At 57.9% G+C, this 27,839-nt stretch overlaps 1 protein-coding gene across 1 annotated transcript; it reads right to left on the reverse strand.

Moving 5' to 3' along the window:
- Positions 1–2,566: 2,566 nt before the first annotated feature.
- On the reverse strand, positions 2,567–27,839 carry CCNF (cyclin F). Its single transcript, XM_054391035.1, has 17 exons — positions 27,827–27,839; positions 24,247–24,401; positions 22,746–22,852; positions 21,612–21,679; positions 19,930–20,123; positions 18,786–18,839; positions 18,210–18,314; positions 16,740–16,817; positions 15,539–15,690; positions 13,744–13,908; positions 11,453–11,576; positions 10,145–10,325; positions 8,916–9,003; positions 6,022–6,121; positions 4,924–5,054; positions 4,246–4,415; positions 2,567–2,967 (listed from the first exon to the last, which is right to left on the reverse strand). Exons 1-17 carry the CDS (start codon positions 27,837–27,839, stop codon positions 2,567–2,569), a joined length of 2,286 nt encoding a protein of 761 aa, XP_054247010.1.

Below are 27,839 nucleotides of genomic sequence, written 5' to 3' on the forward strand. Positions count from 1 at the left end.
AGAGCCCTGAGGGTGCTTAGTCTGGAGAGGAGAAAACAGAGATGATCTGATCAATGTCTGTCACTAGCCGAAGGGTGGGAGGCAAGAAGGAGCCAGGCCCTTGTCAGTGGTGCTCAGTGACAGGACAAGGAGCAATGGACACAAACTGGAAGTTCCACTTCAACAGGAGGAGAAAATTCCTTGGGGGGAGGCCTGGAACAGGTTGTGTGGAGCAGGGAGAGGTTGTGTGGAAACTTTGAAGCCCCCCCCCGGATGTGTTCCTGTGTGAGTTGCCCTGGCAGGGGGAGTTGGACTCAACCTTCAGGGGTCCCTTCCAACCCCTCCCATCCTGTGCCTCTCTTTCCTCTTGCAGGGCAGGAGTGGAACTGCTCAATGTTCCCATTTTGTGCCTTTCAGCTCCAGGGACCTTGCACTGGAAGAGGCAGAAGCTTGCTGCAGCCTGAGGCCTTTCCCACAGCTGCTTCACTTTTAACTTATGTGGTTTTAGAATTGTTTTCTATTTCCTTCCCCCCTCCATCCCTCCAGTTTTAATGTGACCCAGTGCTCACTTTCTGAGCAGCTTGTCTAGAACAGGTTGAATGTGAAGACAACTTCTGCAGGGGGAGGCTTAAGCAGCTGCAGAAGGATAAAGCCTGGCCCAGAAAAACCAAATCAGGGATTGATTTTTTTTTTTAACTAGTTGGCAAGGCCTAGTTTTGTAATAAACTTTGTGGACAAGCCCCAGGGCTGCTGGCTCTTGGTTGTTTGGTACCTTCAAGGCCTTTCTGAAGGCTCTTTCTGGAGTTGGGTTTGGTGGTGGTGTGAGCCCCAGGTTCCTCTGAGCCAGGTGTTCTCCCAGCTGCTCAGCAGTTTGCACAGGGAAGGGCTGGAGTGGGGCCAGGTTAGGGCAAGGAAGCTGCTGGAGGGTCTGAGGAGCAGCTGAGGGACTTGGGGGTGGTTCAGCCTGGAGCAAAAAAGAGGCTGAGGGGAGACCTCCTTGCTCTCCACAGCTCCCTGAAAGGAGGCTGGAGCCAGGTAGGGCTTGGGCTCTGCTCCCACAGAACAAGTGAGAGGAAACAGCCTCAAGTTGCCCCAGGGGAGGTTGGCCATGAGGAACAATTTCTCCCCTAAAAGGGTTCTCAAGGCCTTGGCCCAGGCTGCCCAGGGCAGCGGTGGAGTCCCCATGCTTGGAGGGGTTTCAAAGCCATGGAGCTGTGGTGCTGAGGGCCATGGCTCAGTGGTGCCCTGGCAGTGCTGGGTGAAGGTTTGCACTCCATACCCTGACAGGTCTCTCCCACCCAGAAGGGTTCTGTGCCAGGAAGCTAAATCCCCTCCAGGTAGGCCCAGCTCTGACTTCAGCTGCAGAACATGGCTCAGAGATAAGCTCTGCCCTCCCCCCCAGCTCCCCAGCAGGAAGAGATGGAGGCAGCTCTATTACAAAACTTTCTTTTTATAAAAACTTCACTCCACTGCCTGTGGCTGAGCTGCTGCCATCTGCAGAGGAAGCCCTGGGGCAGTCCAGTTCCAGTGTTCAAGGCAGTGCTGGTACCTTGTTCTGTCAAGGAGAAGGGTTGGGGCCTGAAGGAGCTTGAGCCCAGGCTTGCTAGGCTGAGGTAAGTGGAGGTGGATCCTTCAAACTCCTACTGCAGCAGCACAGGTTTGGGTTGTGATCATCAGAGAAGCAGCTGCTTGCCCTTGAGAGAGCAGGAGAGAGCAGCAAGGCTGAGCTGAGGGCTCCCAGCAGGACAAAGTGCCTGCACTGCTGCCTGCTGCTAGTGTTCAAATGAGGGAGACCTTCCTTCAGGACAGGAGTGGAAAAGAGCAAGGAAGGCTCTGCAGGACAGGGACTGGAAGGTGGCCACAGGCTGGAGGTGGCCACTCAGCTGCAGTTCCAGCAGAGAGCAACAGTTCAGAGAGGTCTTGGAGAAGTGGGCAGGAGGCAGTTAAGGCACAGGAGGAGGCTTTTTCCATGGCAGCTAGAGCCAGAGAGGCAAAAGGGCTTTAAAACCACAGCTGAGAGGTAGGTAAGAGAGCAGCTCAGGCCTGCAGGGAGCCTTCATTTACCTCTTGGTTGTATCCATTCAAAACCTTGGTGTCAGTGCAGCAAATGGTACAGAGAGGGAGAGGGAAGGAGCAGCTGAGGGAGAGGGGAGCTGGCAGCACAACCTCAGGGAGGTCTTCTCAAGTGGAAGAATTCAAGCACAGTGTCACAGCCAGCAATCAGCACCAAAGGCAGTTCCTTGCTCCTGGAGGGTGCCAGGGCCTCAGAGCAAAGCAAGGCACAGGACAGCTTCTTTGTTTTGTTTTCTCTCTCTCCTCAGGGGAGGAGAGGCAGGACAGAAAGGAGCTCTAACATTTCATAAGAGGAGAAGGAAGAGGAAGATTAGTTTGCAGAGGATCAGACAGCAGGGAGTACTTCAAAAGGCAGCTATGGAGGAAGGAAAGGGCCCAGAGGCTACAGAGTTGGAGGCCAGGGACAGGCAGAGATGAGGGGAAGGACTCTTCTTGGAGGTATTGGTTCACTATCAGCCCTGTACCACTGGCACAGGAACACTGCTTCCAGGAAAAGGGAAAGAGGAGGCAGGAATCAGAGGCTGAGGAAGCCTGAGGTGCCCCTTTCTTCACTGTGTCCTGCTACGTTTTTCCTCTTCACTTGCCTCCTGTCCCCCTTGGGCTGAGCCCGGGGGGGCTGTAAACAGGGCTGCAGGGAGGGGGGCAGGCAGGGCCCCCTGCTCAGAGCCAGCACTGAGGTAGGTTCGAGAGGTGCTCCAAGGCTGCCTTCGAGAGGAGATGCAGGACTGGCACTGGTGACAGAGGAGTAGCCTGAGCTGGCCTCCAGCTGAGGGTGGCTGGGGGGGAGGGAGGCTGGGGGGCTGCAGGGGGCCCACTCTGCAGCCAGGCTGTCCTCGTCGCTGGAGTCCTGGCAGCAGTGCTCTGCAGGGTCCATGTACACCACTGTCACATCCAGGATCCCACTGGGACCTGTCACTGCAGGAGGAGACAAGCAAAGAGGTTACTGTGGGATCTGGGCAACACCAAGCAAGCCAAGGAAGGTGGGGAGGCACTGGGAGAGGGGCTGGCTGGAGATGTTGTGGAGGGTCCAAGCATGGAAGGGTTCAGAAGAGGCTTCCAAGGGAGGTGGAGTCCCCATCCCTGCAGGTGTTCAAGAAAGGTGTGGCCATGGCACCTAGGGACATGGTTTAGTGGCCATGGTGGGGTTTGTTTGATGGTTGGACTTGATCTTGGAGGGCCTCTCACACCCAAACAATTCTGTGATTCTATGACATGGCCTTGAGCAGCCTGGGCCAGGAGGAGCATCCCTGCCCAGGGCAGAGGGTTGGAACTGGATGATCTTGAAGCTCCCTTCCAACCCACCCCATTCTGATTCTAGCACAGACTGAAGCAGGAAAAAAAAAGCAAGGAAGAGCACAAAACTTCCATCTCCTTCCACTTGGAGGAGAAGGTGGAACACTGAGCTCTCACCCTCCTTTAAAAGAGGAACTTTTCCCCACCTCAGACAGTTTTGATGGGCACCAAGAGGTGTTTTAGAACACAACCAGCCAGCCCCAGAGCCAGCAGAGCAAACAGGGCAGGTTTGTCTCTAACCAGCACCTTTAGTGCACTATCAGCAGGATCAGAAGGCAGAGGCACTTTGAAACAAAAAGCAGCCACAAAACCCAGCTGGGAGAGTTGGGGCTGTGCAGCCTGGAGAAGAGAAGGCTGCAGGAAGAACTTAGAGCAGCCTTGCAGTACCTGAAGGGGCTCCAGGGGAGCTGGGGAGGGACTTTGGACAAGGTCTGGGAGTGCTAGGATGAGGGACAATGGCTTTGAGCTGGGAGAGGGGAGAGGGAGAGTGGAGAGGAGGAAGAAATTGTTTGGAGTGAGGGTGGGGAGAGACTGGCACAGGTTGCCCAGGGAGGCTGTGGCTGTGCCCTCCCTGGAGGTGTTGAAGGCCAGGCTGGATGAGGCCTTGAGCAGCCTGGGCTGGTGGGAGGTGTCCCTGCCCATGGCAGGGGGGTGGGGCTGGATGACCTTTAAGGTCCTTTCCATTCCAAACCATTCCATGAATCTCTGGAGCCCTGCCCCATGCTCTGCAGCAGCACAGAGCAGATACCTCTGCAAGACTTCCAAAAGCTACAGCCCCAGGGAAGAGCTTTTCTCCAGCTACAAGTTGAGGCTTCTGCAGCCTGAGAAAGAGCTCCAAAAGCAGCAGGAGAGCAGCAGACAGCTTTAATTCCCTTGTTCCAAGGAGGATCAAACTCTCACCATCTCCATCCCTCTCGCCTTCACTTTCCTGATCCCCTTCATAGCCAGAGCAGGTATCCAGGCTCCAGTCCAGGAAGTTATCCAGGAGGCTTTCTTCCTGGGTGGAGAGCTCTGCTGTGGGGGTAGTCACAAAGCTGCCTCTGTCATCCTGAATGCTGTCTTCCCTCCTCCTGCAGCAAGAGAAGGCAGAAGGCATCCATCAGAAGCCAAGTTCCTCATCTCCAACTCTTTTTAGGAGGTTTGTCAAAGGCATTGCAGAGAATTGATCACATTTAGAGCCTGAAAGCTCAGCCTGGCAGAGAGGAGGCAAGGCTCCTGCTGATCCTCAGCAGCACTGCCAGACCTGACTGCAGTACCTTAAGGGGGGCTACAGGGAAGTTGGGGAGGGACTTTTGAGGGTGTCAGAGAGTGATAGGACTGGGGGGAATGGAGCAACACTGAAGATTCAGATCGGATGTTAGGAGGAAGTTGTTCCCCAGGAGGGTGGTGAGACACTGGCACAGGTTGCCCAGGGAGGTGGTGGAAGCCTCACCCCTGGAGGTTTTTGCAGCCAGGCTGGATGTGGCTGTGAGCAACCTGCTGTGGTGTGAGGTGTCCCTGCCCATGGCAGGGGGGTTGGGACTGGCTGAGCCTTGAGGTCCCTTCCAGCCCTAACAGTTCTGTGATTCTGTGACTGACCTTTTAGTTCTCTTGCCACAGGGAGAGCTGAGGAAAGGCTGAATTTCCACCACAGTCCTGTGCAAGGGGCTGGGCTCTGGGTCCTCTTGTTTGACACCCAGCAAGGAGCAGAGCTGGCTGTAACTCATCACCTGGAAAGCAAAGAGAGCCACAGAGTTAGACACATTCCCAGGAGCAGGCTACAGCATCACACAGATTCCTACAGTTCCAGCAGGGTGGGGCTGGAAGGGACCTCTGGAGCTCCCCCAGCCCAAGCCCTGCTCCAGCAGGGCACCCACAGCACAATGCCCAGGAGCACAATGCCCAGGGGGGGTTGGAAGCTCTCCACACAAGGACACTCCACAACCTCTCTGGCCAGCCTGCTCCAGCCCTCCAGCACCCTCACACCAAACAACTTTCTCCTCCTGCTCACATCCAACCTCCTGCCTGCACTTTGTGCCCCTTGCCCTGTCTGCCCTGGGCACCACTGAGCAGAGTCTGGCCCCAGCCTCTTGCCCCCTACCCACAGCTCCTTTAGCTCTTGCTGAGCATTGCTCAGCTGCCCTCTGGGGCTGCTCTTCTGCAGGCTCTCAGCCCCAGGGCTCTCAGCCTTTGCTGCTCACAGAGCTGCTCCAGGCCCCTCAGCAGCTCTGCAGCCTCCCCTGGACTCTCTCCAGCAGTTCTCTGTCTCCCTTGAACTGGGGAGCCCAGAACTGGCCCCAGGACTCAGATGTGGCCTTGCCTCTCCAGAAGGAGAGGCCCTGTGCAGCCTGCTCTGGTTGGAGGTGTCCCTGCTGCCTGCAGGGGGTTGGACAAGATGACCTTGGAGGGTCCCTTGGGTTCAGTGCAGTCTGTGACTGTGAGAGGAGAACTCCCTCACCCTGCTCTGTGTATTTTCCAGGAGCAAATCTCCCCCTGTGAGTCCTTCCCAGCTACAGAGCAGCTGCAGTCCCTGCAGGTCAATTCCCACCTCCCCCTGCAGTCAGTGACTCTCTCTCCTCCCCAGGCCTGCAGGGAGCCCTCTCAGCCCCTTCCTGGAAGCCCTCCTGCCCCGTGGCAGCTCTGCCCGGGGTGCCAGTGCTCAGCAGAGCAGCCCCCCGCGGGCTGCCCCCTGCCCACCTTCTCCTTGCCGATCTCCTCGTATCGCTCGTCCTCGAAGCGCTGCTTGACAGCGGTCAGGGACACCTGCCGGTAATCCTTGGGGATGTCGTCATGGAAACTGGGACGGAGACAGAGCTCAGCCTGCCTGCCGGCCGGCACCCACCCCCACACGCCCCGGGCCCTGCAGCTGCTTGCCCTCTGCTTCTCGGCTCCTCCTCTGCCGCCTGTCAGCTCCCTCTCTCCCTCCCCACTCCTCTCATCCCCTTTCAGCTCCTCCCCTGCCCCTTTCAGCTCCCTCTCTTCCCCCCCTGCCCCTTTCAGCTCCCTCTCTTCCCCCCCTGCCCCTTTCAGCTCCCTCTCTTCCCCCCAACCCTCTACCCCACCCCTTTCAGCTACCCTCTTCTCTCCCTCTGAGCTCCCTTTGCTCTGCCTCTGCCCCCTTTCAGCCTCTCCCTGCTCTGGGCTCCCCCTGCCCCACTCAGGGCTCCCTCTGCCCCTCTCTCCATCCCACAGCTCCTCCCTGCTCCTCCCTCCCTCCTTCAGCTCCTCCCTGCTCCTCCCTCCCTCCTTCAGCTCCTCCCTGCTCCTCCCTCCCTCCTTCAGCTCCTCCCTGCTCCTCCCTCCCTCCTTCAGCTCCTCCCTGCTCTTCCCTGCTCCTCCTTCCTTCAGCTCCTCCCTCCCTCCTTCAGCTCCTCCCTGCTCCTCCCTCCCTCCTTCAGCTCCTCCCTGCTCCTCCCTCCCTCCTTCAGCTCCTCCCTGCTCCTCCCTCCCTCCTTCAGCTCCTCCCTGCCTCCCCTCTCCTCCTCCTTCAGCTCCTCCCTCCCTCCTTCGCTCCTCCCTGCTCCTCCCTCCCTCCTTCAGCTCCTCCCTGCTCCTCCCTGCTCCTCCTTCCTTCAGCTCCTCCCTCCCTCCTTCAGCTCCTCCCTCCTCCTTCAGCTCCTCCCTGCTCCTCCCTCCCTCCTTCAGCTCCTCCCTGCTCCTCCCTCTCCTCCTCCTTCAGCTCCTCCCTCCCTCCTTCAGCTCCTCCCTGCTCCTCCCTCCCTCCTTCAGCTCCTCCCTGCTCCTCCTCCCTCCCTCCTTCCTCCTCCCTCTCCTCCCTCCCTCCTTCAGCTCCTCCCTGCTCCTCCCTCCCTCCTTCAGCTCCTCCCTGCTCCTCCCTCCCTCCTTCAGCTCCTCCCTGCTCCTCCCTCCCTCCTTCAGCTCCTCCCTGCTCCTCCCTGCTCCTCCTCCTTCAGCTCCTCCCTCTCCTCCCTCTCCTCCTCCTCAGCTCCTCCCTGCTCCTCCCTCCCTCCTTCAGCTCCTCCCTGCTCCTCCCTCCCTCCTTCAGCTCCTCCCTGCTCCTCCCTCCCTCCTTCAGCTCCTCCCTGCTCCTCCCTCCCTCCTTCAGCTCCTCCCTGCTCCTCCCTCCCTCCTTCAGCTCCTCCCTGCTCCTCCCTCCCTCCTTCAGCTCCTCCCTGCTCCTCCCTCCCTCCTTCAGCTCCTCCCTGCTCCTCCCTCCCTCCTTCAGCTCCTCCCTGCTCCTCCCTCCTCCTCCTTCAGCTCCTCCCTGCTCCTCCCTCCCTCCTTCAGCTCCTCCCTGCTCCTCCCTCTCCTCCTCCTCAGCTCCTCCCTGCTCCTCCCTCCCTCCTTCAGCTCCTCCCTGCTCCTCCCTCCCTCCTTCCTCCTCCCTGCTCCTCCTCCTCGCTCCTCCCTCTCCTCCCTCCTTCAGCTCCTCCCTCCCTCCTTCAGCTCCTCCCTGCTCCTCCCTCCCTCCTCGCTCCTCCCTCCCTCCTTCAGCTCCTCCCTGCTCCTCCCTCCCTCCTTCAGCTCCTCCCTGCTCCTCCCTCGCTCCTCCCTCTCCTCCCTCAGCTCCTCCCTGCTCCTCCCTCCCTCCTTCAGCTCCTCCCTGCTCCTCCCTCCCTCCTTCAGCTCCTCCCTGCTCCTCCCTCCCTCCTTCAGCTCCTCCCTGCTCCTCCCTCCCTCCTTCAGCTCCTCCCTGCTCCTCCCTCCCTCCTTCAGCTCCTCCCTGCTCCTCCCTCCCTCCTTCAGCTCCTCCCTGCTCCTCCCTCCCTCCTTCAGCTCCTCCCTGCTCCTCCCTCCCTCCTTCAGCTCCTCCCTGCTCCTCCCTCCCTCCTTCAGCTCCTCCCTGCTCCTCCCTCCCTCCTTCAGCTCCTCCCTGCTCCTCCCTCCCTCCTTCAGCTCCTCCCTGCTCCTCCCTCCCTCCTTCCGCTCCTCCCTGCTCCTCCCTCCCTCCTTCAGCTCCTCCCTGCTCCTCCCTCCCTCCTTCAGCTCCTCCCTGCTCCTCCCTCCCTCCTTCAGCTCCTCCCTGCTCCTCCCTCCCTCCCTCCGCTCCTCCCTGCTCCTCCCTCCCTCCTTCAGCTCCTCCCTGCTCCTCCTTCCTTCCTTCAGCTCCTCCCTGCTCCTCCTTCCCTCCCTCAGCTCCTCCCTGCTCCCCCTTCCCTCCCTCAGCTCCTCCCTGAGCTCCCCCTCTGCCTCTCCCTCTCTCCTTCAGCTCCCCCCTGCCCCTCCCTGAGCTCCCCCTCTGCCTCTCCCTCTCTCCTTCAGCTCCCCCCTGCCCCTCCCTCCCTCTCCTTGAGCTCCATGCCAGGCAGGTTGGTGGCAGCAGAGCTGCCCAGCAGACACTTGGGGGTTTCTGAGCATCTAATTCCATGTCTGGTCCTGGAGCTCACAACCAGATCTCTGCCTTATAAAAGGAGCTACTCCTGGAACTCCTCCTGAAGCTTCACCACCAACCCAGCTGCAGCCCTCCTGAAACCAGGGGGTCTGGCAAGCTGAGACATGCCAGCAAGTCTTCTGTACCCCAGGGTCACCCCCAGCTGCCACAGCCAGCCCCTTCCTTGGCAGGTCTGCCAAGAGCTGGACCCCAAACCCTCCCTCTGGGCTCTCCCCAGAGAGGTCTCCCAAACCCTTACCACTTTTGGTAGAGGCTCAGCACACAGGGCAGGAGGTCTTCCAGGGAGAAGCCAGTGCAGTCAGCCAGCTGGCTGCTCCAGGGGTGTGCTGGGGAAGGGAAGAGAGGTTAGGAGGTGTGGCAGCAGCTCAGCAGTCACACAGGGGGAGATTCTTTGGGTGAATCTGCACACAGCTCACTCACAGGGAGCTTCAGGAACAGGTTTGAGTGCCCAGAGGGCTTCAGCCTCCCTTCAGCACAAAGCCTGCACAGGCTGCTGGTGCTGATGGGGTCCCCTTCAGCAGCATTACTGAGAGGGGAGAGAGGCTCAGCTCCACAGCTCCTGCTGAGGCCTTACACCCGTGTCCCACCTCCCTTCTCTTCACCCCTCAGCCCCTCCAGGCAAGCCAGAGGCATGGAATCAGACTGGGCTGAGCAGGACTTTCAAGGCTATCCAGCTCCAACCCTTTGCCATGGGCAGGGACACCTCCCACCAGCCCAGGCTGCTCAAGGCCTCATCCAGCCTGGCCTTCAACACCTCCAGGCTTGGAGCCTCTGAAACTTCTCTGACCAACCTGTTCCAGTGCCTCACAACCCTCATGAGGAAGAATTTCCTCTTAGTGTCTCACCTAAGCTCAGCTTCTCCCAGCTCAAAGCCATTGTCCCTCATCCTGGCACTCCCAACCCTTCTCCAAAGTCCTCTCCCAGCTCTCCTGGAGCCCCTTCAGGTACTGGAAGGTTGCTCTAAGGTCTCCCTAGAACCTTCTCCTGCCCAAGCTGAACAACCCCAACCCTCCCAGCCTGGCCTTCCAGCACTGCTGTGGCCTCCTCTGGCCCTGCTCCCACAGCTCCCTGTCTGTGCTGAGGACTCCAGAGCTGCCCCAGCACTGCAGGGGAGGTCTCAGCAGGCACAGCAGAGGGGCAGAATCCCCTCCCTGCCCCTGCTGCCCACAGTGCTGGAGATCAGCCCAGGACAGGCTGAGGCTGGGCTGGCAGCACTCAGTGCCAGCTCCTGGCCAGCTCTGCTTCCCCAGCACCCCCAAGGCCTTCTCCACAGGACTGCTCTCCAGCCCTTCACCCCCAGCCTGGATTTGTGCTTGGGATTGCCTTGCCCCAGGTGCAGAACCTTGCACTTGGCCTTGTTGACCTTCATGAGGCTGGCCAAAAACCCACCCCAAAGGCTCCCTGAAGGGCCCAGGCAGCCCAACCTGCCCTGCTGCAGCTCCAGCTAAGGACAAAAAGGTTCCTCACCTTGCCTGTGCAGGATCTTGGCCAGCAGCAGTGCAGCAGCAGCCAGCTGAGCTGGGGAGTACACACAGAGGCTGGTGTTGAGGACTGAGAGCTCACAGATGAAGCTGTAAAGGTGAAGAGTTCTTCTCTCCAGGGAGGCTATGTTTGACAGCACCTCCTTGTAGTCCACAATGGTAGGGATCTAGTGCAGAGGAGAGCAAAGCTTGGAAGCACAACACAAGCACCAAGTGTGTGGAGCAGGTGTTTGGAGGAGATGCTGCTCCACAGCTGCACCCCAAGGAACCCACTGAACCTCCAGTTCTGCAGGCTGCAGAGACAAACAGCTTCCCATCTGGGACAGGCAGCAGAGATCCATCAGATCTGTCTCCAGGCTGCAGGGCTGATGGTGCTGAGTGGTGCTTGGCTAAGTGGAGTGGGAGCTGGTGCTGGGATGAGTGATCAGCTGTGGAGCTCATCTGGGTACCCAACCTGCTGCCCATCCCACACTCCCAGCAGGGTGAGGTGGGAAGGGAGCTCTGGAGCTCCCCCAGCCCAAGCCCTGCTCCAGCAGGGCACCCACAGCACAATGCCCAGGAGCACAATGCCCAGGGGGGGTTGGAAGCTCTCCACACAAGGACACTCCACAACCTCTCTGGCCAGCCTGCTCCAGCCCTCCAGCACCCTCACACCAAACAACTTTCTCCTCCTGCTCACATCCAACCTCCTGCCTGACACTTTGTGCCCCTTGCCCCTTGTGCTGGCCCTGGGCACCACTGAGCAGAGTCTGGCCCCAGCCTCTTGCCCCCTACCCACAGCTCCTTTAGCTCTTGCTGAGCATTGCTCAGCTGCCCTCTGGGGCTGCTCTTCTGCAGGCTCTCAGCCCCAGGGCTCTCAGCCTTTGCTGCTCCCAGAGCTGCTCCAGGCCCCTCAGCAGCTCTGCAGCCTCCCCAGGAGCAGAGATGTTTTCACTCCATTGGGCAGCTCTGCTGGTTTGGGTTTTTTTTCCCCACTGCTACACTGACCCTGAAGCATTCTCCAGGTAAAGGACAAAAATGGCCTCTGCAAGCCTAAGTGTGAGCCTCTACAGAGGGCTTTGTGCCTGCGTGCTCTGGAGCACAAAACCTCAACATCTTAGGGCAGGAGAAGTGTTCATCCCAACAGAATCATGGAATGGGCTGGGTTGGAAGGGACCTTCAGGATCATCCAGCTCCAACCCCCTGCCATGGGCAGGGACACCTCCCACCAGCACAGGCTGCTCAAGGCCTCATCCAGCCTGGCCTTCAACACCTCCAGGGAGCCCAAGGGGTGAAAGAGTCCATCCAAACTCACCCTTATCCTCCCTTCCAGGGCAGAGATGATCTCCCCCATCATCCTCACCAGGTCTTCATACTTGTAGGTGTTGTCTGTCAGCCACACAGCCTCCCGGATCGTCAAGATCTCCTTGCTGATGAAGCTGAGGCAGCAGAGGACAGAGGGGGTCAGACCTGGAAAAGTCCTTCCAAGCCAAGCACCAACCCTACACTGCTGTGACAGCAAAGGACAGAGGATTTCAGACCAGGAAAAGTCCCTTCAAGCTCACTGAGTCCAAGTACAAACCCAACACTGCTGTGACATTAAGGGACAGAGAACTTTAGACCTGGAGAGGTCCTTCCAAGCTGATTGTGTCCAAGCACCAATCCAACATTGCTTTGATATTAAAGAACAGAGGATTTTAGACCTCAAAAAGCCCTTCCAAGCTGATTGAGTCTAACCACCAACCCAATACTGCCAAGGCAGCTCAACAGGGACAATCAGCCCCAGAAGAGAGAAGGTGTGCACCTCAGTATTAAGGTTTTTATGGCAGGGAAAGGCACCCAAGGTGCCCAAAGGGTTAAACAACTCCTTGAGAGACTTGGGAAACAGCTTCAGAAGGACTGTCCCAGGTACAGACCAGGAACTCCTCCTTATGTCTCCTTTAAGCTGGAACCAGCTCCTAGAAACACAAAAGGGCTTAGGCTGGAAGGGACCTTCCAGATCATCCAGTACCAACCCCCAGCCATGGGCAGGGTCACCTCCCACCAGCCCAGATTGCTCAAGGCCTCATCCAGCCTGGGCCTGAACACCCCAGGCAGGAGGCAGCCACAGCCTCCCTGGGCAGCCTGTGCCAGACTCTCACCTCCCTCACACTCAACAACTTCTTCCTCAGCTCCACTCTAACCCTGCTCTGCCTCAGCTCCAAACCATTCCCCCTTGGCCTGGCTCCAGACCCCCTCAGCAAAAGTCTCTCTGCAGCCTTCCTGCAGGATCCCTTCAGGTCCTGGCAGGCAGCTCTGAGGTGCCCCTGGAGCCTTCTCCTCTGCAGGCTGCACACCCCCAGCTCCCTCAGCCTGTGCTCACAGCAGAGCTGCTCCAGCCCTTGCAGCATCTTTGTGGCCTCCTCTGGCCTCACTCCACAGCTCTGAGTCCTTCTGCTGCTGGGGACAGCAGAGCTGGAGGCAGGATTGGAGGTGAGGTGTGGGCAGAGCAGAGCCAAGGGGCAGAATCCCCTCTGCTGCCCTCTGCCCACACTCCTCTGGCTGCAGCCCAGCACACAGCTGCCTGCTGGACTGCAGGAGGGCACTGCTGGCTCCTGGGGAGCTGCTCAGCACCCAACACCCCCAAGGCTCTTTCTTCAGGGCTGCTCTCAACCCACTCTGCACCCAACAGAACATTCCCAGTTCCCTGTTTAGGAAACCCTCCCAGGCTAAGATGCAAGACCCTAAGAAGCTAACTCAGGAGAATGATTTCCTACAGCACCTTGCTGCTGCTGGTAGACTGAAGTGGGGGACACCACCACTGCAGCTGTTTCTGACAGGCTTTCTCCTGCTAACCATGGGGTGAGAGCCTTCCATGGCTGATGGAATGCACTGAGAGCAGTCCAGCACTGGGCAGCATTTGGGCATTGAGAAACATGCTGAAGGACTCTTATTCTGGGACTTGTTTGCAGAGGTTGTGTTTGAATGGAAGCACAGCCCAGGTAGGTAGTGGACAGAGGGGCGAGAGGGGCAGGGCAAGGAGAGGGGGCGAGAGGGGCAGGGCAAGGAGAGGGGGCGAGAGGGGCAGGGCAAGGAGAGGGGGCGAGAGGGGCAGGGCAAGGAGAGGGGGCGAGAGGGGCAGGGCAAGGAGAGGGGGCGAGAGGGGCAGGGCAAGGAGAGGGGCGAGAGGGGCAGGGCAAGGAGAGGGGCGAGAGGGGCAGGGCAAGGAGAGGGGGCGAGAGGGGCAGGGCAAGGAGAGGGGCGAGAGGGGCAGGGCAAGGAGAGGGGCGAGAGGGGCAGGGCAAGGAGAGGGGCGAGAGGGGCAGGGCAAGGAGAGGGGCGAGAGGGGCAGGGCAAGGAGAGGGGCGAGAGGGGCAGGGCAAGGAGAGGGGCGAGAGGGGCAGGGCAAGGAGAGGGGCGAGAGGGGCAGGGCAAGGAGAGGGGCGAGAGGGGCAGGGCAAGGAGAGGGGCGAGAGGGGCAGGGCAAGGAGAGGGGCGAGAGGGGCAGGGCAAGGAGAGGGGCGGCAAAGATTCTTTCCAGTCTGATTGTTAGCAAGGGGGGCAGGAAGCACAGGCCTGGCTGCAGTGCTGGGGTGGGGGGGGAGCAGCAGCCAGGCAGGGCCCTACCGTGTGCAGATGACCATGCAGGCGATGCCCAGCAGCTGCAGCTGGGCCCTGGGCACGGCTCTGAGCGTCAGGTAGCGATCCACACAGCCCACAGTCATGTGCAGGCACAGGCTGCAGAAGTCCTTCATGGTGGCCACTTCCACCAGCCAGTCGATCAGGATGTACCTGGAGAGCAGAGAGAGACAGGGGCTGTGCAGCTGGCAGCCACCCCCAGCCCACTGAGCCCCCTCCCCAGGCCTGCTGACCACAGCCCTGCCACAATGGAAAGCTCCCACCCAAGAGGGTTCAAGCCCAAGGCTTCCCAGAAGCAGCTCCTGCTGCTCTGAGCAGAGGCCTTTGATCCCTAAAGGGTTAACAGAGTCCTTTGGGTGTCTGAGAAATGGGAGAAGAAAGTGCCCTGGAACAGGCATTGGGCACAAGCAAAGGACCCCAAGAGAGGCCAAGCAGACGACCCCAAGAGGCCACAGCAGTGCTGGGAGGATGGAAGCCCTCTGCTGGGAGGCCAGGCTGGGAGAGTTGGGGTTGTTCAGCCTGGAGAGGAGAAGGCTCCAGGGAGACCTTCTGGGGGCCTTGCAGTGCTTCAAGAGCCCAGAGGAAAGCTGGGGACAGAATTCTGAGCAAGAGGTGATGGTTCAAACTAGAAGAGGAAGGCTCAGGTTGGAGGGAAGGAAGAAATGTTTGACTCTGAGGGTAGGGAGACCTTGGTACCAGCTCCTGGGAGACCTTCTGGGGCTTAAAGGATGCACAGAAGAAAGCTGGGAACAGACTTTGGAGCAAGGCTTGTTAGGACAGGCCAAGGGGTGATGGTTTGGACTCAAAGAGGGAGGTTGAGAGTGGAGAGAAGGGAGAAATGTTTGGCAGTGAGGGTGGGGAGAGCCTGGCCCAGGCTGCCCAGAGAGGTGGGAGCTGCCCCATGGCTGGCAGCAGTGCAGGGCAGGTTGGTTGGGGCTGGGAGCAGCCTGCTCTGGCTGCAGCTGTCCCTGCTGGCTGCAGGGGTTGGACTGGATGAGATTGAAGATCCCTTCTGGTCTGGGATTAGATAAATAGGAGTTGAAAGGCCACCTAAGGTAACTAGGGAGGAACTACAGCTCCAAAAAGTCAAACAGGGCCTCCAGCTCTCTAACAACTTGCTAGTCTTAAACTTAACTCCAAGTGGACACAGAAGCCTCTCACACCTCATTTCAGTCCCTCAGGGCTTGAAATAAGAGCTCTGAGGCCTCCTCTGAGAATCCCTGTGCTTATCTGCCTGTGCAGAGCCTCTCACAGGAGAGGAAAGCAAAAACTTCCATCTGCCAGCAGACCTTATCCTGGATCTCTTCCTCCCTCCCCTCTACAGATTAGTTGAGGCTGGGAGAGTTGGGGCTGTGCAGCCTGGAGAAGAGAAGGCTCCAGGGAGACCTCAGAGCAGCCTTCCAGTACCTGAAGGGGCTCCAGGAAAGCTGGGGAGGAACTTTAGACAAGGCCTGGGAGTGCCAGGATGAGGGCATTGAGCTGGGAGAGGGGAGAGTGAGAGTGGAGAGGAGGAAGTTGTTTGGCATGAGGGTGGGTAGAGACTAGCACAGGTTGCCCAGGGAGGCTGTGGCTGTGCCCTCCCTGGAGGTGCTGAAGGCCAGGCTGGATGAGGCCTTGAGCAGCCTGGGCTGGTGGGAGGTGTCCCTGCCCATGGCAGGGGGCTGGGGCTGGCTGAGCTTTCAGGTCCCTTCCAACCCAAACCCTTCTAGGATTCTGAGTCTCTGTAAAGGGAAGAGGCAAAGGTTTCTGCTGTGCAGCTCCACTCCTGGGTCCAAGCTCTTACCTCATGGTTTCATTCATTCCTTTCTGCACAGTGAAGATGCTTTGCTTGCTGACAGGCAGGGAGGCTTGAAAGATCTGAGAGACCATTTCACTGGAAGCTTTGGCTTCTAATCCTAGCTGGTTTCCATTCCCACAGGCTTTGGCTAAAGCAATCTGTAGGAGAGAGAACACAAAAGAAAAGTGAAGATTTTTTTGTTAGCAGACTCAAACAAGGGCAGCAGAAGCCAGCAGGCAGCTGTGTGCTGGGCTGCAGCCAGAGGAGTGTGGGCAGAGGGCAGGAGAGGGGATTCTGCCCCTTGGCTCTGCTCTGCCCACACCTCACCTCCAATCCTGCCTCCAGCTCTGCTGTCCCCAGCAGCAGAAGGACTCAGAGCTGTGGAGTGAGGCCAGAGGAGGCCACAAAGATGCTGCAAGGGCTGGAGCAGCTCTGCTGTGAGCACAGGCTGAGGGAGCTGGGGGTGTGCAGCCTGCAGAGGAGAAGGCTCCAGGGGCACCTCAGAGCTGCCTGCCAGGACCTGAAGGGATCCTGCAGGAAGGCTGCAGAGAGACTTTTGCTGAGGGGGTCTGGAGCCAGGCCAAGGGGGAATGGTTTGGAGCTGAGGCAGAGCAGGGTTAGAGTGGAGCTGAGGAAGAAGTTCTGCAGTGTGAGGGTGGTGAGAGTCTGGCACAGGCTGCCCAGGGAGGCTGTGGCTGCCTCCTGCCTGGGGGTGTTTAAAGCCAGGTTGAATAAGGGCAACCAAGTCTAGTTGAGAGGTGTCCCTGCCCATGGCAGAGGGGTTGGTGCAGATGATCTCTGAGGTCCCTTCCAACCCATTCCATGACTGTGTGAACAGGAAGTGCCTGAATCAGTGCTCCTTAGTTTGGCTGAAATGCTGAGCACAGACATTCTCTGGGGGCAGGCTGCTGAGACCATTCTGAGATGATTCTTCACACAGATTCCAGCATAGGGAGGGGGTCAGAAGGACGCTCTGGGGATCATCTAGGCCACCCCTCCCCTCCCCCTGCTAAATCAGGGGCACCCACAGCAGATGATTGCCCCACAGAGCACCACACAGATGCATATGGAGATACACCTCAGCACTTTAGGCCCTGCTTCTGAAGGCAGGAGGCTAAACTTCCCAAGGCAGCAAAGAAATGGCTCAAAAGGGTCTTTTTCCTGGGGGAAAAAAAAAAAAAAAAAAAAAAAAAAGAGTCAGTCTTACCTGTGCTTCCCAGCAGCCCTTGGCTGCATAGTCTCGTAGCTTCCTCAGGCTTTGGAGGTATCTGCCAGGATCTGACATCTAGAGAGGAATTGCAAACAGATTTACTCCATCACCAGCAGGCCTGGAGTACCAACAGCCAGAGACAGCCCTGCTGGGGGCACAGCCATCAGCACAGCAGCCAGGCTGCTTCTCAGAGTCACAGGATGGGAAGGGACCCCCAGAGATCACCCAGCCCAAGGCCCTGCCAGAGCAGAAGCCCCCAGGGCAGCTCACACAGGCACAATGCCCATGGGGGGTTGGAAGCTCTCCACACAAGGACACTCCACAACCTCTCTGGCCAGCCTGCTCCAGCCCTCCAGCACCCTCACACCAAACAACTTTCTCCTCCTGCTCACATCCAACCTCCTGCCTGACACTTTCTGCCCCTTGCCTCATCATGAGAGCAATGCTCTGGTTAAGAAACTTCCTTCAGTTTTTGCCCAAGGTCTCTTAGGACATGAGAGAGGTCACCTGGGTCTCCAACAGATAGCTCTGGCAGATTTGTCATCTCCAGCTCTGGGGCACCCAGCATAAGAAGGACCTGGAGCTGATGGAGAGGGTCCAGAACAGGCCACAAAGATGATCAGAGGGCTGAAGAACCTCTGCTATGGGGACAGGCTGGGAGAGTTGGGGCTGTGCAGCCTGGAGAAGAGAAGGCTGCAGGGAGACCTTAGAGCAGCCTTGCAGTACCTGAAGGGGCTCCAGGAGAGCTGGGGAGGGACTTTGGAGAAGGGCTGGGAGTGGGACAATGGTTTTGAGCTGGGAGAGGGGAGATTGAGAGCGGAAAGGAATAAAGAAATTCTTTGGAGTGAAGGTGGGGAGAGACTGGCACAGGTTGCGCAGGCATGTGGTTGAGGTCCTATCCCTGGAGACATTCAAGGTGAGACTGGCTGTGTCCCTGGACAGCCTGCTCCAGCTGGAGGTGTCCCTGCTGCCTCCAGTGGGGTTGGACAAGATTGAGCTTGGAGGGTCCCTTCCAACCCAAAGCAACCTGGGAATTACTGTCAGCCTCCTCCTCCTCCCACAGGGTCAGCAGGCAGCAGTTGTCAGCAGGAGTGTGGAGACTCACTTTGAACAGCCAGGCAGACACCAAAGCTCATCTGAGAGAGTTCTCAGAGCTCTCCTGGCTCTGAGGGAGGTGAGCTGAGGAGCAGTCATTGCTCAGAGCTCTCCTGGCTCTGAGGGAGGTCAGCTGAGGAGCAGTCATTGCTCAGAGCTCTCCTGGCTCTGAGGGAGGTGAGCTGAGGAGCAGTCATTGCTCAGAGCTCTCCTGGCTCTGAGGGAGGTGAGCTGAGGAGCAGTCATTGCTCAGAGCTCTCCTGGCTCTGAGGGAGGTCAGCTGAGGAGCAGCCATTTCCCTGTGTGCCTTCACCACAGGTAACAGAGGTCCAGAAGTCAGAGTGCAAATGCTCTGAGACAAACCCTACTCACAGCAGTCTTTCTGTTGCTTTCCCAAAGGAGGTAGGAGCTGTTTAAACAACCCTGCTTTGAAGACTCTTCAAGCATTTCAAGGGATTCTTTCCTCTTCTCTTCATCCTGTGGGGAGAAGGCATGCTGGTGGTGGTTGCTGCCCAGCCAGATGGATGCCAGCTCCCACCACCCCCTTCAGAGCTGCACAGCAGCTACAGAGCAGAATCCAAGCAGCTGGCAGTCCCCTGAGGGCTCTCAGAGCTGCTCCCCATATCCACTCAGGGCTGCTCTTGGAAGATCCAAGCTCAGCAAGCAGCCACACCAAAGCTTTTTGGCTTGCTGGTCACTGAGGGCTTTGATTTTTGGAGGTGCACCACGAGTGGAAGGCTTCCTTTGAGAGCTGGACACACAACACTGCAAGCCAAGATTCATTTCAGCTTGGGAAATTCAACAAACTACGCAGTGAGGGAAGCTCCTGAGGACAGAAATCCCTCAGCCCCCTGAGGACCACCAGAGCATTGGGCTGGGTTTGATGACATCAAAGGTAGGAGGGCATCAGCATCACCAAAGCCAGAACCCCAACACATAACTGCTCACCTCAAAGAGACTCAAGACCTTAGCCAGGCAGTGGAGGATAGATCCTTTCTGAGCCTGAAGAGAGCACCAAGACAAAGCAAGGTTAAAGACAAAGATCCAGAGCAATCTCTGCTGCTAATTCAGCATAGGATTTGGTTTGCTTTCCAACCTTCCCTCACCCTTCTGTTTCTCCTCCTGGCAACCCTCAGTCCCCTTTGTTACACTCAGCTCATCAGGTGTGCAGTCAAGGTTGGTCACAATCTGAGTCCCAGCAGAGTGGGGATCAGAAGGGACCTCTGGAGCTCCCCCAGCCCAAGCCCTGCTCCAGCAGGGCACCCACAGCACAATGCCCAGGAGCACAATGCCCAGGGGGGGTTGGAAGCTCTCCACACAAGGACACTCCACAACCTCTCTGGCCAGCCTGCTCCAGCCCTCCAGCACCCTCACACCAAACAACTTTCTCCTCCTGCTCACATCCAACCTCCTGCCTGCCACTTTGTGCCCCTTGCCCCTTGTGCTGGCCCTGGGCACCACTGAGCAGAGTCTGGCCCCAGCCTCTTGCCCCCTACCCACAGCTCCTTTAGCTCTTGCTGAGCATTGCTCAGCTGCCCTCTGGGGCTGCTCTTCTGCAGGCTCTCAGCCCCAGGGCTCTCAGCCTTTGCTCCTCCCAGAGCTGCTCCAGGCCCCTCAGCAGCTTTGCAGCCTCCCCTGGACTCTCTCCAGCAGTTCTCTGTCTCTCCTGAACTGGGGAGCCCAGAACTGGGCACAGTACTGCAGCTGTGGCAGAGTAGAGGGGGAGGAGAACCTTCCTTGCCCTGCTGGCCACACTCTTCCTCATGCCTCCCAGGACCCCATCGGCCTTCTTGGCCACATTGCTGGCTACTGGGGAACTTCTTGTCCTCCAGCACTGCCAGGTCCTTCTCCTTGGACCCTTTTCTCAGTGCTTTGCACTCTGAGCCAGAGCTGAATCTCTCAGCAGGGTCAGTAGAAGCCTCTGGCACTCATGAGAATTGAACTGGAGAGTAGCAAGAAATTCCTTCCAGGGATTGATCCACACCCATTGAAGCACCAGCAGCACAGGAGCCCCTTGGGGAAACACCAGTCCTGCCTGGAGATTCAAGAGCTTGCAGGCTCTGCTGAAGCCAAGGGCAGGAGAGAATCTTACTTTCTGCAGCTGACACTCTGCCTTCAGGCTCTCATAGACCACAGCTTTACAGCAGCTTCCACTCAAGGACCAGGGAGGACGGATGAAAAGCCAGATGAAGGGGGCTGCAGCCACATTCAGCCTCTCTGCCAGGCTGAAGAAGTGAGAGGCCTTCAGTCCATTCACCTCTGCACGCCCCTCCTCAGAGATGGACACTGAGCAAAGAGAGAGACAGAGCTCAGGCAGGGGCACAGGGACAGCCTGGCACCTAGAGACAGCAGGGGACAGGCAGGGAGAGACTGAACATAGAATGGGTTGGGTTGGAAGGGACCTCCAAAGCTCATCCAGTCCAACCCCTCTGCACTCAGCAGGGACATCCTCCACTGGATCAGGCTGCCCAGAGCCCTCTCAAGCCTCACCTTGGATATTTCCACGGATAGGACCTCAACATCCTCCCTGGGTGACCTGTTCCACTACCCTCCTGGTGCAGAACTTGTTCCCCACATCCAATCTAAATCTGCCCTTCCCTAATTTCAAACCTTCCTTCAAGAGCCTTAAAAAAAAAAAAATCATGGAGATGGCAAGAGAGGAGAAAATTCTTACTACAGTTGGTCTTTAGGAATGTATTAGTCTGAGCTGGGGGGTTCTGGGGAGTGTTCTGCCAATGCCAACACTCAAAGCAAGGTTAATTCTTGTCAGGGTGGCAGCAAAAGGCTCTGCAAACCACCCACCTTGCCCTCTGCAAGGAGGCTCCTGCTGGCAATCCTCAGTCCCCTTTGTTACACTCATCAGGTATGGAGCCAAGTTTGGTCAGAGTCCCACACTCCCAGCAGGGTGGGGTTGGAAGAGACCTCTGGAGCTCCCCCAGCCCAAGCCCTGCTCCAGCAGGGCACCCACAGCACAATGCCCAGGAGCACAATGCCCAGGGGGGGTTGGAAGCTCTCCACACAAGGACACTCCACAACCTCTCTGGCCAGCCTGCTCCAGCCCTCCAGCACCCTCACACCAAACAACTTTCTCCTCCTGCTCAGCTGGAACCTGCTGGGTGCCAGTTTGTGTCCCTTGTGCTGCTGCCAGGCAGAGGTTTGCCAAGGGTAAGTTCTAAGCCTGAATTCCCAAGCTATGCTTTGGCTGCTCTGGCAGAGCTCTGCTCTGTGCTGGCACAGCCAGCAGGGCAGTGGCACCCAAAGGTGAAACTGCAGAGGCAGAGAACCATGGAATAGCTTTAGTTGGAAGAGACCTTTAAGACCACCCAAGTCCAACCATGAACACTGCCAGGTCACCTCTAAACCCTGGCCCTCAGCACCACATCTCCACAGCTCTGAAACCCCTCCAGGGATGGGGACTCCAGCACTGCCCTGGGCAGCCTGGGCCAGGCCTTAACAACCCTTTTGGGGAAGAAATTGCTCCTCATGACCAACCTAAACCTGCCCTGGGGCAACCTGAGGCCATTTGAGGCCATTTGCTCTCATCCTGTCACTTGTTCCTCATCAGAAGAAAGATTGACCCCCAGCTGGCTCCAACCCTTCTGTCAGGGAGTTGTAGAGAGCCAGGAGGTCTCCTCTCAGCCTCCTTTTCACAGACAATGAAACAGAAGCAGCCACTGAAGGCAGCAGGCTGGCACAGCACTTCCCTGGGTACAACAGCATCACAGTTTGAGGGTGAGGAGACAACAGACCCAAGCAGAAGCTTTCCCCACTTACAGCCTTCGTTGTACAGGTAGGCAATGCCCAGCTTGACAGCAGCTTCAAAGTTGCCCCTTTCAGCAGCCCTGGGTGGGAAAGAGAAGACACTTGGAGCTTGAAATCTGTAGGAGCCTCCAAGCCCACACCTTCCAACAAGACACCTCAAGCAGAGGCCAGGCTGTGGGGATGGTGATCTCCAACCCCAGACTCACAGCATGGCAGGGGTTGGAAGGGAGCTCTGGAGATCATCCAGTCCAGGGCACACAGGAACACAGCCAGGGGGGGTTGGAAGCTCCCCACACAAGGAGACTCCACAACCTCTCTGGCCAGCCTGCTCCAGGCCTCTGCCACCCTCACAGGGACAAACTTTTCCCTCCTGTTCCCCTGGCACCTCCTCTGCTCCAGCTTGCCCCCAGTATCCCTTGGCCTGTCCCTGGACATCCCTGAGCAGAGCCTGGCTCCAGCCCTGCACATCTTTATCCCCAGCACTGAGGGCAGCCCTCAGGCTCCTCTGCTCCCAGCTCCCTCAGCCTGGCCTCCCAGGAGATGTTCCACTGCCTGCAGCAGCTCTGTGCCTCTGGGATGGACTCTCTCAAGCAGTTCCCTGAGGTCCTTCTTGACCTGAGGGACCCAGAACTGGACACAATATTCCAGAGGTGTCCTCAGCAGGGCAGAGCAGAGGGGCAGGAGAACCTCTCTGACCTACTCACCACAGCCCTTCTCATCCACCCCAGGATGCCCTTGGCCTTCCTGGCCACCAGAGCACACTGCTGGCTTGTGGGCATCCTTCTGGCCACCAGGACCCCCAGATCCTTTTCCCCAGAGCTGCTCTCCAACAGCTCAGTCCCCAGCCTGTCCTGCTCCCTGGTGTTGTTCTTCTCCAGATGCCAGACTCTACCCTTGGCCCTGCTGGATTTCATTCCATTTCTCCCCACCCAGCTCACTGAATGGCAGCACAGCTTGAGGGGGTGTCAGCCACTACTCCCAGTTTGGGGTCAACAGCAAACTGGTTGGCAGTGCCCTCTGTGCCCACACCCAGGGTGATGAACGCACTGAAAGGTCCTGGTCCCAGTGCTGACCCCTGAGGGACTCCACCAGGCAGAGGCCTCCAGGTAGACATCTGCCTTCAAACAGCCTCTCCTACAAGCTCACCTTTCAAACATCTTCAGGTTGTTTGGAGAAGGCCAAATCTCCTGGAAGCTGGCACAGGCCCACACACTGGCATGGTTGTCCACAAGGTATTGGAGATGGGAGTGCACCTGCAAGGTGGATAAATAAGGACTGAAATAGAGGGACCAACAGGGAAACAGTTCTGATCTAATTATAGACAGTTAGCTGACTAATCACAAGCTGATTACAGCTCATTACCTGCCTAATCAAACTAATTGGTTGAGCCTCAGGGCTGGAGCAGCACAGCTCCTGCAGGGAACATGCATGGAGCACTCCAGCATTGCTGCTGATCTTCTGGAGCTGAGATGCTACAAATGAAGCTGCTGCTGGGGGACACAAAAATTTAAGTGCTGTCTGTATTTGGTTTCACAGAATCACAGAATGCATCAGGTTGGAAGGGAGCCTCCAAGGGCATCTTGTCCAACCCCCTGCAGGCAGCAGGGACATCTCCAGAGCAGGCTGCCCAGGGACACATCCAGTCTGACTTTGAATGCCTCCAGGGATGGAGCCTCAACCACCTCCCTGGACAACCTCTTTCAGTGTCTCCCCACCCTCACTGTGCAGAACTTCCTCCTGATGTCCAACCTAAACCTGCCCTGCTCCAGTTTCAAATCATTGCCCCCAAGTCTGTCCCACAGCCCCTTTTGAACAGCCCCTCCCCAGCTCTCCTGGAGCCCTTTCAGGTACTGGAAGGCTGCTCTAAGGTCTCCCTGCAGCCTTCTCTTCTCCAGCCCTCTGATCACCTTGGTGGCCTCCTCTGGACCCTCTCCAGCAGCTCCAGGTCCTTCCTATGTTGAGGACAGTGCTTGACACAGCCCTGCAGGTGAGGTCTCCCCAGAGCAGAGCAGAGGGGCAGGATCCTCTCTCTCCAGCTCTGCCCACACTGCTTTGGATGCAGCCCAGGCTGCCCTTGGCCTTCTGTGCTGCCAGTGCCCATTGCTGGCTCCTGGCCAGCTTCTCCCCCCCAGCACCCCCAAGGCCTTCTGTGCTCTCACTCTCCTCACCAAGAGCCTGGATTGATATCAAGGATTATCCTGACCCAGGTGCAGGTCTTGTTGAACCTCATTGCACTTGGTCCTGCTGAACCTTGTTCACCTGGGCTCACCTCTCCAGGTCCCTCTGGATGGCCTACATCCCATCCTTCACCCTCATCAGCCACACCACTCAGCTTGGTGTCACCTGCACACTTGCTGAGGGTGCCTCAACCTCTCTGTCTGCCTCACTGATGAAGACACCGAGCAGCCCTGGTCCCCACAGGGACCTCACTTGTCACTCATCTCCATCTGGACATCCAAGCTGTTGACCCCCAACCCCTTCTACTCACAAGAGTTGTGCCCAAGGCCCTTCAGCAGCTTTCCTAACACCCAACCTGAACCTCCCTTGGCACAGCTGGAGGCTTTCAGCTTTATCCTGGCAGGAGCAGCCAGCCCCCAAGGCAGGGCTGAGGCATGGTGCATGGCAGGGGAAGCAGCATCAGACTCACAGCTCTGACTGAGAGGATGTCCTCAGCAGGGAGACCTTTCAGGACATGAAAGAGGACATCCTCAGGCAGGCTTAAGAGCGTCAGGACACGAGGTCTCTTCCTGATCCTCCTCTTGGAGGGGAAAGCAAAGCACCTGGAACATCTGCAGTGAATCACTGGGAAAGAAAAAGAGGAGACAGCTCAGTCAGGGATGGAGCAGCACAGAGGGAAAAGGCTCCACAGAGGGGACACAAACATGGCTGAACTTGAGCACCTCTCAGCTGCAGCTTGGGACACTTCAGACATGTTAATCATGGAGAGGAGGAGCACAGGACACCGAATGCTGGGAGGTGAAGCCACAAAGTAGGCAGTAACTCATTCCCTTGAGTCAGTTAAGCCAAGAGGCTCACAAGGGATGGCTCCTGCTCAAGTCCTCTTCATACAAAGGGTTGGAAGGGAACCTTCAAGCTCACCCAGTGCCAACCCCCTGCCATGGGCAGGGACACCTCCCACCAGCCCAGGCTGCTCAAGGCCTCATCCAGCCTGGCCTTCAGCACCTCCAGGGAGGGCACAGCCACAGCCTCCCTGGGCAACCTGTGCCAGTGTCTCCCCACCCTCACTCCAAACAATTTCTTCCTCCTCTCCACTCTCACTCTCCCCTCTCCCAGCTCAAAGCCATTGTCCCTCATCCTGCCACTCCCAGGCCTTGTCTAAAGTCCCTCCCCAGCTCTCCTGGAGCCCTTCAGGTACTGGAAGGTTTTTCTAAAGTCTGCCTGGAGCCTTCTCTCCTCCAGGCTGCACAGCCCCAACTCTCCCAGCCTGTCCCCACAGGGGAGCTTCTCCAGCCTCTGATCATCTTCATGACCACCTCAGGACCCACTCCAGCAGCTCCAGGTCCTTCCTGTGCTGGGGGCCCCAGAGCTGGAGGCAGTGCTGCAGGTGGGGTCTGAGCAGAGCAGAGCAGAGGGGCAGAATCCCCTCCCTGTGCTGCTGCTTTCCTGCTCTGGCTGCAGCTCAGCACACAGCTGGCTCTGGGCTGCCAGGGACCATTGCTGTGCTTCAAGAGGGAGAACCCCTCTATGCCCTAACCTCACCATCTGACTGTGGGCAGGTAAAATGCTACAACTGCATTTACTTCCTCCACAGCCCAAGTTTTCCTTTCCACCCTCACACTCAACAACTTCTTCCTCAGCTCCACTCTAACCCTGCTCTGCCTCAGCTCCAAACCATTCCCCCTTGGCCTGGCTCCAGACCCCCTCAGCAAAAGTCTCTCTGCAGCCTTCCTGCAGGATCCCTTCAGGTCCTGGCAGGCAGCTCTGAGGTGCCCCTGGAACCTTCTCCTCTGCAGGCTGCACACCCCCAGCTCCCTCAGCCTGTGCTCACAGCAGAGCTGCTCCAGCCCTTGCAGCATCTTTGTGGCCTCCTCTGGCCTCACTCCACAGCTCTGAGTCCTTCTGCTGCTGGGGACAGCAGAGCTGGAGGCAGGATTGGAGGTGAGCTGTGAGCAGAGCAGAGCCAAGGGGCAGAATCCCCTCTCCTGCCCTCTGCCCACACTCCTCTGGCAGCACACAGCTGCCTGCTGGGCTGCAGGAGGGCACTGCTGGCTCCTGGGGAACTGCTCAGCACCCAGCACCCCCAAGGCTCTTTCTTCAGGGCTGCTCTCAACCTACTCTGCACCCAGCCTGGATTTTTAGCTTGAAGATTTTTGATTCGAACAAAAAGAGCAAGGCCAAAATAGTAGTACCAACAAACACCCCAAGCCACCCCATAATAACTCTGAAGAGACCCAAATCAGAGCTGTGAGGTCTTCCTAGGTTAGAGGGTGAAAGGCATAAGCTGAGAGAATAGAATGATCATAAAGATCACTAAACTTGGTTGCTGAAGACCAGGTTGGCCTTGAGCAACCAAGTCCAGTTGGGAGATGTCCCTGCCCATCATCTCTAAGGCCCCTTCCAACCTTAAACCATTCAGGACTGGAAAAGATCATTGAGTCCAACCAACACTACCAAGTCCCTTGCTCATCTGTGGCCCTTAGCACCACATTTATGACAAAGCTGCTCTCAAGTTGTTTGTTTTGTTGTTGTTTTTTTTTTTTCCCCCACAAAGCAGAATGTGGCTGAAAGGTCAAGGTGAAGACAGACTTTAAAGAGAGTTAAGTATTTTTCACCATGAATATTCCTCCCCTTTCATCTGTTCCTCTGCTTTAGGTGTTTAACATCTCCTGGTTCTAACCTTCCCTAGGGGAACCTCAAAGATCTCATATTCCTCTCCAGCTCTTCCCAGACAACTTCAGTGAGAGGGCAGGGAAGTCACAGGACACCATTGGAAACAGCCTGGCCCCTTCCTCTTGCCCCCCATCCCTCAGATATTTATGGACTTTCATAAGATCCCTTTTCAGCCTTCTCTTCTCCAGCTCAACCAGCTCCAGGTCTCTCAGCCTTTTCCTCACCAGTCCCTTCATCATCCTCACTATATAAAACAGCAGCCAACACCTCACCAGAAGCCTCTACCTGCTACCTGTCCCATGAAAAACCTGTCCCTATGGAAGTAAAACCTTTTAGGTGTGCATAGGGCAGAACACTGTGATCCTCTGCATCCTCTTCCCCTCCATGGAGCACTTTTGGGGCTCTTCAGCATTAGCATTGCCACCCAAGAGATCTGGCCTCCTGCACTGCTACATCCCTTAAACCTGAATGCAGATGTGACTGCCCCTGCAGCGTGGGGTACCCGGGCAGCTCAGGGCAGGGGAAATTCAATTTCAAAAGACAGGAAGTCAAAGGGAAACCCGCAATTTGCTGCTTCACAAAACCAGAGGGGTTCAGGCTGGAAGAGCCCACAGGAGACCTCTCAGTCCAGCTGCTTTGGCTCCAGTGGGGACAGCTGTAGTCAGACCAGGGACAGTCAGTTTGGGTCTCTGAGGATGGAGAGCCCTCAGACTGCTCTGGGCAAACCTGTGCCAGCCATCCCGAGAGCCAAATCCACTTCTCGTCCTGTATGGAAGAGGTCTGCCATACATCAGCGTGCACCTGGAGAAGGTGAAGGTGTCCTAAAGGTTACTCCACACGCGATGATCACTTCCTAACGCCTGGCTTCCGAGCGAGAAGCAAGGAGCGCCCAGACCCAGCCACCAGCTACAGCCAGGGGTCCTCGGGGAGAGAAAAGCTAAAGAACGGCCTGGGGCACGGCAGCGATGCCTCGAGCCCCGCCGTGGCGGCAGGCAGCGCTCCGCGGGGCGCTGGGAAGCGAGAAGCCTCCATACCGACTCCCCGTACCTCTTCCCCAGGCCGCCCCAACCCCGCTGCGGGCCGCGGCCCCGCCGCCCCCCGCGGCCGCCACCGTTTGAATTTCGGCGCGCAGCCGCCAGAGCGCCGCCGAGCCGGCGCCGAGCTCCGCAGCGGAGCTGTCCCCGTGGGGGCCTAGCCCGGGAGGGTCCCGCTGCCCAGTGCGCGGCTCCATGCCACCTTAGAGCCTCCTCAAGAGGGGCTCGGAGCGGGGCTGCGGGCAGAGGCCGCCTAGCGTCGGCTGGCACTGCTCAGGGCTGAGGGGCGGGAGAGGGAGAGAGAGAAAGGACGCGGCACCCTCAGAGCAAGCCCGCACTCACCTCCCGCCTTCAT

This window comes from Indicator indicator, chromosome 22 (genome assembly GCF_027791375.1).
Source record: "Indicator indicator isolate 239-I01 chromosome 22, UM_Iind_1.1, whole genome shotgun sequence".
NCBI lineage: Eukaryota > Metazoa > Chordata > Aves > Piciformes > Indicatoridae > Indicator > Indicator indicator.